The sequence below is a fragment of the Puma concolor genome, chromosome D2, assembly GCF_028749965.1.
Source record: "Puma concolor isolate L17-30 chromosome D2, mPumCon1.1.hap2, whole genome shotgun sequence".
NCBI classification, from domain to species: Eukaryota; Metazoa; Chordata; class Mammalia; order Carnivora; family Felidae; genus Puma; species Puma concolor.
Window position 1 is genome coordinate 80005019 of NC_141677.1, and position 10792 is coordinate 80015810.

General features: G+C 57.0%; 1 protein-coding gene across 1 annotated transcript; it reads left to right on the forward strand.

Moving 5' to 3' along the window:
- Nucleotides 1–6355: 6355 nt before the first annotated feature.
- HMX3 (H6 family homeobox 3) lies at nucleotides 6356–9471 on the forward strand. Its single transcript, XM_086681316.1, has 2 exons — nucleotides 6356–6755; nucleotides 7383–9471. The coding sequence occupies exons 1-2, from the start codon at nucleotides 6356–6358 to the stop codon at nucleotides 8054–8056; spliced, it is 1074 nt and encodes a 357-aa protein (XP_086537442.1). The 3' UTR covers nucleotides 8057–9471.
- The last annotated feature ends 1321 nt before the right edge of the window (nucleotides 9472–10792 follow it).

The window sequence follows — 10792 nt, forward strand, 5'->3', positions numbered from 1 at the left end:
GGCAAGATTGAAATCTTTTTGATCGCCGAGTAATACTCCATTGTATATATATACCACATCTTCTTTATCCATTCATCCATCCATGGACATTTGGGCTCTTGCCATACTTTGGCTATTGTTGATAGTGCTGCTATAAACACCGGGGAGCAGACTGTGTGCATTTCTTTTGTGCAGTACACTACCCTCAAAAAAAGCTGATTTTGTAAAACTTACAACTCTGCCGTGATCCTCCATTTTGCTCAGAATAAAGACAAATTCCTATCGAGGTCTCCAGAGTCCCGTGTGCTGCACTCCCACCTTTCCCATCTCTCCTGCTACATTCCCTTTGGTCGCACCTCCTTATAGCTCCTTCGACACACCAGACACCCTTCTGCCTTGAGCCCTTAAGCACTTCCTTCTGCCTGGAACACTCAGCCTAATGCACCTGCTCAGAGTCTTTGCTTAAACCTCACCTTCTTCTCATGCAGCCTCACTTGACCACTTGATTTGATGCTATAGCACCCCTCCAACCTCAGTGCTCTGTCCCCCTTTAAGTTTTACCTACTATATTTATCACCCCCTAACGTACCTTATCATTTACTTGCTCCCTCCGCCAGAATGTAAGCCTCCCAGGGAGGGCGGGGAACTTTGTGTTGCACGAGGAAGAGGAAAGCAAGGTGTCCACTTTCCCAAGACTTCGAATTTTTGTTTTGTTTTCTGAGAGGCAGTAATAAAGATTGCTGAGTAATACTCAGCCTTCCCTGAGGCATCTCAAGTGCCCAGAACAGAGTCTGGCACATATTAGGTGCTCAAGGTTTATTGGATACATTATGGTGATATTCTTGATATCTAGAAAGCCTTGCTTTGGAAATCCCAGCCTGTCTCAGCAGTGTATGAGAAAGCAAAGAAGAGTGTCTGGGTCCACAGTAGGGCTTAATGCACTTCAGGGATAGAAGCCCCCCCTGAGCAGAGGGGTGGAGAGCACAACAGTTCTCAAAGGGCTGGACCCTAGAGTGAATACCCAGGGGTGAAGTCTAACAGCTTGTGAAGCCTTTTCTACAATGAGTAGCTAGTTTAAAAAAAAAAAAATTAATGTTTATTTATTTTGGAGAGAGAGAGACAGAGTGCGAGCAAGGAAGGGGCAGAGAGAGAGGGAGACACAGATTTTGAAGCAGGCTCCAGGCTCTGAGCCGTCAGCACAGAGCCCGACGCAGGGCTCAAACTCACCAACTGTGAGATCATGACCTGAGCCGGAGTCACAAGCTTAAGCGACTGAGCCACCCAGGTGCCCCTACAAAGAGTATCTTCTTCCAAGACTTGACGGGTGCCTTGCTTGCCTAACAGAGTGGTTTTGGTGCACCCCATTGTATTTCATATGGAGAGGCTGGGACACAGAGAAGTTCAGAGTCTCATCAGAGGTCAGAGCAAATTGGGGCACCTGGGTGGCTCAGTTGGTTAAGCGTCCGACTCGAGGTCGCGATCTCACGGTTGGTGAGTTTGAGCCCCGAATGGGGCTCTGTGCCAATGGTGTGGAGCCTGCTTGGGATTCTCTCTCTCTCTCCCTCTCTCTCAATATAAATAAATTTTTAAAAAACTTAAAAAAAAGTCATAGTAAATTATTAGCCAGAGCCCAGAGGGTATCCAGACACTTACAAATGGTAAGATATGGGAGAGTAAAATGCAAAAAAAAAAAAAAAAAAAAAAAAAAGCATTTGTTTTCCCCCAGTGAGAACAGGTGAGAGATTCTTTTTGGGAAGAAAGGCTTTTTTGAGAAGACAAAGAGGGAACCAGGAAGAGAACAGGCGTCAGGGATGGGAGAGCTAGCTTGCTCCTTGATAGTGAGTAAGACCTCCTTGGGGCAAGGCAACAATTCCTGGGGCATCTTTCCCTTGTAAGACGGCTAGCTTTCTTGGAGAAACCCTGTAAGAATGGATTTCTGGCCCGTTCCAGGCTCATCCGAAAAACTGAATAAAGAATAAGAACGGTAAGAGACACAGCTTACGTAGCACTTCCTGAATGCCTGCACGGTCCTTGTAACAATGCTCTGAGACTACCTTGCCTTTGTCACACCCCCCGTGCCTCAGTTTCCTCGTCTGTCAAACAGGGATAATAACAGCATCTTCCTCACCAGATTACAGTGCCTGGCATGTAGGGGGCACCCAAAAACTGCTAGCAGACATTACCTCCAGTAATTATCACCCTTAACTCTCAGGAAAGGGCTAGACCTTCGGCCACTATAAGGAAATTCTATTTTGACTCAGGATGCGTCTCAGAGTCACAATCAGGAGCCAAAGGGAGGGGTCTTTGGTAGCATTCCTGGCAGTGTTGGAACAGATAAGGGAACTTTCCAGGAAAGAGGGCCAATGCACATGCTGGCTGGGGCACAGTTTCCCCAGGATCATAACTCCAAGCTATTATCCATTCTGCCTACAAATCAAGGACCTGCTGGTCAGAAGAGCTAAGTGCTCATGCGGTCAGCAGGATCCGTGCCCGTTCTGTGGGGAGACTCCGTGCCTGTGAGCTTGGCCGCCTTGGCGAAAGGCCTGAGCGGTCCCACCCCACTCCATGGGTAAGCAGGTGGGCTATCCTAGGAAACTGTTCCAAGGAGGACCCGTGGAGGAAAGCAGGTGAAGTTTCGAAGAATATGGAAATGTTCCCCTTGGGAGCTCAGTACTTACTGACTTCTAAGTGTGCATATATATAGCTGTGCTTTGTATGTGTGGTGGGAGTGGGGGGAGGCAGGTGAGAACACCATTCTAAACACTCCTTTGCCAGGCCTCATTCTTTTTTGTGAAAGTTGGGTGCTAATCACTAGCATTCCCCAGGCCCCTTCTGCCCTTGTCCCACTGGGCTGCAGAGACCCTGTTCTAAACGTTCACCCACCTTTGATCAGTCCGGGAAAGACCCCTCTAATAGTCCTATTGCTGGGGCTCTTTAGATGTTGTAAAACGTGTCATCAAAGGACCTCAGGTTCTCACTAAACTTTTTGAAAAATGCTATTGGATATGATCAGGCTACCGGAAGAACTATAATCAACTGGACAAATCCTCTGAAATGGGAACTATGAATTCATTCATTCACTCAGGCATTCAGATACGAACACAAGCGCTTACCGAACACCACTGGCCCTCCCAGGGGGTCACATCTAGCCTGCAGTCAGGATGGGCACCTCAGCGATCAGTTACTAGCAGGAACAGAAAATGGGCCCCGAAACAGGGGCAGGAAAGGAGGGAAGGAGGGTGGGATGAAGGTGAGACCACTTCTTATGGTGGCCGGGTAAAGATCAGGCGATTACACTCTCTGCTTTTTCAGGAATCCGGCGGGGGTGGGGGGGGGATGCTTTTGTTCTCTAGCCTTGGCCCGGAAGGGTTAGACAAGCGATGGCTTTTAAACGCTTTTCCTTTTCGCAGGGGCTGAGGTTTCTCCCGCCGAGCCTGCCATTTGGCCTAGAGGATGTCCCATAGAGGGCGCTGTTCGCCTGCCATTGAATGGAGTCCTGCGCGCGAGTAAGCAGAGGCCACACCCCTCGCCAGGGAGCGAGTGAAGGGCTGTGTCCGCGCCAGCGGCCCCACATCCAAGAGCTTTCTGGAAGCGGAAAGGAGAGAAAGATTTACTCTCTGCAACAGGCTGTTCAAGCCCAGCATCTCTGAAATTCAGAGTATGGGCCGAAGGTGCTGATACCCAAGAAACTCCTCTTTCCGGTGAACACACACACACACACACACACACACACACACGCACACCCGCGCACCTGCGCGCCCCCTGGGAGGGAGACACCGGGAGAACTTGGGAGGACTAGAGGGAGTGAGGCTCCGGTAGCGGCCTCACTGAGTGCGGGGGCGGCTGTCCAGACTCTTCTCCTGCCAGCCTGGACCGCTTCCCATCTGGGTCTAGTCTTCAAGTTGCCATCAGCCAAGAGCCCACTCCCCCCCGCCAGAACTTCTCAGCGATGTCTGCCGGTCGCTTCTTTTTTTTCCGCGGGGGATGAGCAACTTTTCTGTTCGTCTCAGTTTAAAGGCGGCTTCCGCGAGTCAGAACTTTAGCCAACTTTGCACGCGTTCGCTTCGGATAGGAGAGCTCCCACGACACTCGCGAGGACACACAGGGGCCTCTCTGTCACAGGCTCCGCCGCTTGGCGGGCCGATCCCAGCCCAGCCCACCCAACCTGCGTAGGCGCTGCGCGCAACGAGCTTTCTCTGCAGCTGGGGAAAAAGGGACTTCTGGGTGTCCGGCACCAGTTGGGTGACCTTGACCCAGTCTCTCCGGGAGCCCTGTTCCATCTGTAAAACCCAAGTGTGAGACCCACCCTGCTTGGCGGGCAATCAGGGCGGTGATTGCTTTCAAACTCAGATTTTGGACGGTATGGCGTTTTGCATTCCATTAACGCTCTGTACCAACTCAAGGGAGTAATAATAATGAGAATAATGATTGTTTACGGAAGTACCATTTACAATGCTTCCAGGTTCCCAAAGCAAAAATTGGGTTCACTACGGTAGATGAATGTTTGCTGAAAGAAGAAGCATTAAATGCGCCCATCGAGATTTGGGGGGCGGTGCGGGGTCTGAAGCCCCGGATCAGAAAATAATAATACAAACCCAGTTCTCAACAGCGGAACCAAAGCGGTTGCATCTGGCCAATGCATCTGCCAATAAGGCAATGGGGAAGCGAAGGGGCCATGAAAACACCTTGGGTGCATGAAAGCTCACGATGGTTGGAGGGGAGGGATGGCCACTTCGCCGCCTTTCTCTGACCAGAGAGCTGTCTCTCGGGAAGGGACCCCACAAGCAATTCTACTTTATTTGATGCTTAAATCTAGAGTCTTAAATGCCTGCCTTACGGGCTTCTTGTGCAACCTGGGGAGTTGCTTTTTAAACCGATGGAGTAGAGTGATCCTCCCCCAGCTGTCCCTCAGAGGCCCAGCAGGGTTCTCTAGGGACTCGGCGGTCCTGGGGGACACGCTGCGGTGCCGCTGCCACGGCCAGGGCTGAGCAAGGTGCGCCGCTGTGCCTTCGGTTCGCATTGCCGCTGTTAAGCGCCGGCGGGGGAGACTTCCCGGGAGAAAGTGCTGTCTTCTGGGCCCCGGGCCAGAGAAGAGGAGCGCCCTTCGGAGCGTAGCCGTCGGTGCCGCGACGCTGCTGCCCCAGTAGCCCCACCAAGAGACGCGCGGGTGTCGGCCCGTTTTGCGCGCACCCGCAGGTGCACAGACACTCACACCCACTCCTGCTCCAGAGGAAAGGCTCACTCTTCGGTTTCCCAGGGCCAGAGGCCAAGGCCACGCTGATTCCTGAGCCCGCTGATGCAGTCCGAGGACTTACATCCTGATTCCTTCCCTAACGATTAGACGGGAACCCACATCCCCCTCTTCGGGGCCGCGCCCTTAGCAGGCTTTGGGGAGCAATGCTGAGGCCGCCGGACCCCAAAGGGTAGGAAAGTGCTGACTTTGCCGAGGGCGGGAGGTCGTGTCCGGCCTCCCAGGTCGGGGCTGCGCGGCTCTCCAGCTGCGTGGGGGCGGCGGGACCCTGTCAAGCCCCTGGGGGAGGGGGGATCCGCAGCTGCGAGCGCGGATAACCCCGAGGTGACCCGGGCGGGCCGGGCCCGCCCCTTCCCCCTCCCGCAGGCCTGGCGGCTGGAAGCGGGTCCCCGAACTGCAGGGGGCAGAGGAAGGCTCGGGCTCCCGGCGCCTTGGCTGTCAGTGCGCTCCGGGCCGGGGGGGCGCCGCCGGCTCTGCGTCCCTCGCTCGCCTCCTGCGCTCGCCCGAGCGCTCCGAGTGCCTCTTTAGCGGGAGCCAATATCCTTTTGTGCTAATAGGCTTGTCCTCATTTGCTGCCTAATTGGACTATATAAAGCCAATAACAGGCAGGCTCTTATAGCCCGAAGCCAAAGCGCCAAAATCCGAGCGAAGGCGAGGAGGGGGCGGTGGTGGAGGCGGCTGCGGGGCCCGGGCTCGGCTGCGCCTTCGCCTGCCTAATCCCATTTGCCATTGTACGCGCCCAATCGCCGTATACTCCCCGCATTTAACTTGGATGACATTTTGATTTCATCATTAGCATCCGGCGCCGGATTGACGCAGCCCCGAGCCGGGGACTGCTCCCGCCGCCTCCTCCCCGGGAGCGGCAGCCGCCGCCGAGCCGCCTCGCTCCCTCTGTGCCGCGGCTGGGCCGCTCCCCGCCCCTCAGCACCCCTCCCACATGCGAGCCCGCCCCGGCCGGGTCCTCACCCCGCCCTCCCGCCGCTGGATTTGCGCCTGGGGCGGCCCCCGACTTTGCGCCCCGTAGTTGAGTTCCGTTTATGGTCTGATTTCCGGCCGCCCGCCTGCTCGCCCGGCCGCCCGCCCGTCCCAATCCCTCCCTCCCCGGGACCCGGAGGAGAGGGGACCATGCCGGAGCCCGGGCCGGACGCCCCTGGCACGGCTAGCGCGCAGCCCCCGCCGCCGCCGCCCCCACCTCCCGCGCCCAAGGAGTCCCCGTTCTCCATCAAGAACCTGCTCAACGGAGACCACCACCGGCCACCCCCTAAGCCGCAGCCGCCCCCACGGACGCTCTTCGCGCCGGCCTCCGCCGCCGCCGCCGCGGCCGCCGCCGCCGCCGCTGCGGCCAAGGGGGCTCTGGAGGGCGCCGCGGGCTTCGCGCTCTCGCAGGTGGGCGACCTGGCTTTCCCCCGCTTTGAGATCCCGGCGCAGAGGTTTGCCCTGCCCGCGCACTACCTGGAGCGCTCCCCGGCCTGGTGGTACCCCTACACCCTGACCCCCGCCGGCGGCCACCTCTCGAGACCTGAAGGTACCGACCTCTCTTTGAACTTCCGTTGTCCTCCCTGCGCGCCAGTACCATCCCCGCCCCGCGCTGCCTCCCACCGCAACCCTGGGACCCCTGCACCCTCCAACCCGCTGTTTGGCCAACTTCCTCCGGCCCCGGGCTTGCACCTACCGCCCGCGCGCTCTGTTGCGCTGCCAGGGAATCCGATCCCACTTGGTGAGAAAAGAGGTGGAATTGGAGCCGGGGGCGCGGCGCTTCCCGGGACAAGTGGCCTGGGGTATGAACGCGGAGGCTTCAGCCGGCTGCGACTGGGGACAGGGCCTGGATGGAGGGAGTGAGCCGGTGGGGCCCAAGCCAGAGGAGAATCTCTCCCTGGGCCCCCGGCGGGGGAGCTGAGGGAAAGAAAGGAAGTGGCTGCGCCGCCACCGGGTCTGTCCGGGTCTGTCGCCGGCCCCCGGGAGGAAGGGGATCCCAGGGCGCGGAGCCCCTGCCCTGGCCCAGCCGGGAAGGAGGCCCATGGGAACGGAGAGGCCTCGAGGCCTGGGGCCCAGAGGCTACCGCGGATTGAGCCTGCGGCCCCCAGGCGCCAGGCCTCTCTGAAGGCTGTTTCGGTGTGCGTGTGTGCGCGTCCGTCTGTCTGTCTCTCCCCAGCTTCGGAGAAGGCCCTCCTGCGAGACTCCTCCCCCGCCTCGGGAACCGATCGCGACTCCCCGGAGCCACTGCTCAAGGCCGACCCCGACCACAAGGAGCTAGACTCCAAGAGCCCGGACGAGATCATTTTGGAGGAGAGCGACTCGGAGGAAGGCAAGAAGGAAGGCGAGGCCGCTCCGGGAGCGGCCGGGGCGAGCGTGGGGGCGGCGGCAGCGACGCCGGGCGCGGAGGACTGGAAGAAGGGCGCCGAGAGCCCCGAGAAGAAGCCCGCGTGCCGCAAAAAGAAGACGCGCACGGTCTTCTCGCGCAGCCAGGTCTTCCAGCTCGAGTCCACCTTCGACATGAAGCGCTACCTGAGCAGCTCGGAGCGCGCCGGCCTGGCCGCGTCGCTGCACCTCACCGAGACGCAGGTCAAGATCTGGTTCCAGAACCGCCGCAACAAGTGGAAGCGGCAGCTGGCGGCCGAGCTGGAGGCGGCCAACCTGAGCCACGCGGCGGCGCAGCGCATCGTGCGGGTGCCCATCCTCTACCACGAGAACTCGGCGGCCGACGGCGCGGCGGCCGCGGCCGCGGGGGCCCCGGTGCCCGTCAGCCAGCCGCTGCTCACCTTCCCGCATCCCGTATACTACTCGCACCCGGTGGTCTCGTCCGTGCCGCTGCTAAGGCCAGTCTGAGGCCCGACAGGGGAGGGGGAGGGAGCGCCCGGCCGCCTTCCCAGATCCCGGAGGAGACTGGGCCGGGCCGAGGGCGCCGAGACGTCCAGCGGCCTTCGGGAACCGGGGCTCGGGCGCGCGGCCCCGGCCTCCCCTCCCCCAATCGGTAGCGTTTTGTAAGTATTTGCAATGCATTTTCGTGCAATTCACCCCTAATGGATTTGAGGCGCTTCTCCTCTTACTTTTGGTTTTGGTTATATTAAGAAAGAGCAGGAAAAAGACAAAATTCCCGGGTCGAAGGTTTCGGCTGGCTGAAAGATGTAAAAGGCGCAGCACTTCTCCCCAAATTTGCATTGCGCTGTGGTTTTTTGGTTTTATTTTTAGAGAAATAAGCCCCAGAAACGTAACCCCCTTAGCTTATTCTTTTTTTTTTTTTTTAATAGAACTATTTTCAGAAGTCCAGACAGAGAGAAAGAGAGAGAGAGAGAGAAAGAGAATTCAACTTGTGGTACTTTTATTCCTGGATTTCTGGGTGTGGTTCTTCCTCTCCACCTCCAGTTAGCCTCGCTAATTTTCAGAATCTGAGCAGCCTCTGGGAGGAACCCCGACTCAGGCCACTTTTCCGGCAGAGGTGTGTCACAGGTGACCTCTTTATCTGTCCCGCTTCGTGACTGAACGATTCTCTAAATGTTTAAAGGGAAAAGATAAGACAGGCCTCAAGCAGACTTCTGATTGTTGAAACAGCTCCACATCTGGCCCGGTGTGAGTGGTCTTATTTATTAGTAGCATTTATTTTGGGGATTTCATTTGTTGGTAAATTATTATTATTACTAGTATTGCTTTGTGCCCTGTTTCGAGAAAGTCCATCCAATATTTAAAAAAAAAAAAATCTGTCTTTTAGCCTCTCCCCCTACCTTTTTGTTCTGCTGTAACTGTTGTACTTTCGAGCTGTGCAATATTGTACAAAATTTCCTGAGAGCCCTGCCTCTTTCTCCAGGGAGAGAAGCAGACGTTTTCACTGTGTAATCTTGGTCATTGGTTTAGGAGAAAATTAAGAAGGGGAAAGGGAGGGGAGGAAAGAAACAGAGATAGGTAGCAATGCTCAAAGGAGTGAGATACGCATACTGGAGCGCTTTAAGTGAAGGACAATCAACTTAGGAGAATTTTAACTTATTTGATATATGTACAGATTTCTTGTAAAGTTCACCCTCAATTCCACAGGGCTCCTGGCTCTGCCCCCCAATCTGTTTTCTTTTTGTCGGCTACACCTGTTGTTCTGCGATAGCTTGGTGTTCTCCCCGCCCTGCCCCCCATCTCCCTCGCCACTGCCCGGGTTCAGTCCCTTTTTAAGAAAAAGAGAAAAAAAAGCCCACAAAATATTGTTACATTTACTGTTGTCGTGAAATCGAATTAATTAAAAAGAAAAGAAAAGCGAAGCGTTTCGTGTCGCTAGAGTGTGTAAACTTCGGACGATTTTCCGCAGGGCAGGTGTCTCTGGAAGCCTTTTCTGCCTCGCTCTCTGGCTGCCTCTGCGCTCGCGGAGTCCGAGCTGGACGCACATCCCCGTAATCCAGGAGGCGGCAGAGACAGAGGCGGCTTTGTTCCCGACCAGGGCTGCGCTCTCCCCAGTGTTTTTCGAAGCCTGCAGAGCCCTGCGCTCAGAGGGTAACGCGGGGCGAGGACCTAGGCTTATCTAGTTTGAGAAATTGGGCGAAGCGGCCGCCGCCAGCTCCGAGATGGCTGATAAATTTCTGAACGCTGTGCTACAGCCTCGTGTTCCGTTCCCAGGCCACGGTCCCTTCAGAAGCCCCGAGATTCTGGGCAGGACATTCCTAGGCATTCGTCAGCGGGCCTGCAACGCGGTGGGCTCGGTTGCAGCCAGGGGCGGGGGCCGGGGGGAGGAAAGAAGGGAGTGGACTTAGAATTTAGCTGTGGCCGGAGGCGGGTCGCGAAGTCCAGCTGGGAGAGGCCGGATCGCGGGAGGGCCCTAGAGAAGGCGGCTGCCAGCTCCCGGACAGGGAGGCCTCCGCCAGCCTTGAGGAGCTGCGGCTCTCGGGGCGGCTCGGGTATGCGCGCGGTCACGGTCGGGGAACAGAGACCACCCAACTGTGGCCGCGGCCACTGAAAGGACCTTGTCTCCTCCCGGCCAGACCCTTTTCTGTCCACGGGCGCCCGACACCTCAGCGGCGGCCTCTCTGGTCTTCTGCCCCCACCCCGGCCCATGCCAGAAAGCGCAGCGCTGGCGGTTCCCACGCGCTCGGTGGGCGGCCAGCGGAGGCGCGGCGCGCGGGGAGCCCCAGCGCAGCGCGTGTCTGCGGGCGGAAGCAGGTGCCTGCGCGCTCCTCGCCGACCGCGCGGCTGCCTGCCTTAGAGCGTGGGGTCCGTACGCCCGACTCCAGGCAGGGCAAGTCTGAAGCTGGGGAGCCAGAAGGGGGAGATGAAGAACCTGTAGACGGTCAAGATGCCGAAGAGCACACCGCCCGGCGCGTCCGCTGGGGAGCGCCTGCACGCGCTCGCATTCCCTCTCCCAGCGCTTTGCTGGGTTCTTCAAACCCAATCCACACAGTTGAGTCTGCTGTGGCTGAAATGTTGGGTGTCGTTCTCTATTGATGGGAAACTGCCCCCAAATAAACTGGCATGCGTATTTATGGCACAATTTTAGCCTGAACCTCAGTGAAGATAGATCTCCCTTTATTTCCCTGTGGTTTGGAATAAAAACGAGGGCATGTGTCGTAAATGAAAAATAAACAGAAATTC

Coding starts and splice junctions, on each gene's coding strand:
- HMX3 (XM_086681316.1), top strand. CDS start 6,356: ATGCCGGAGCCCGGGCCGGACGCCCCTGGCACGGCTAGCGCGCAGCCC. Junction 6,756..7,382: donor CCACCTCTCGAGACCTGAAG/GTACCGACCTCT, acceptor GTCTCTCCCCAG/CTTCGGAGAAGGCCCTCCTG.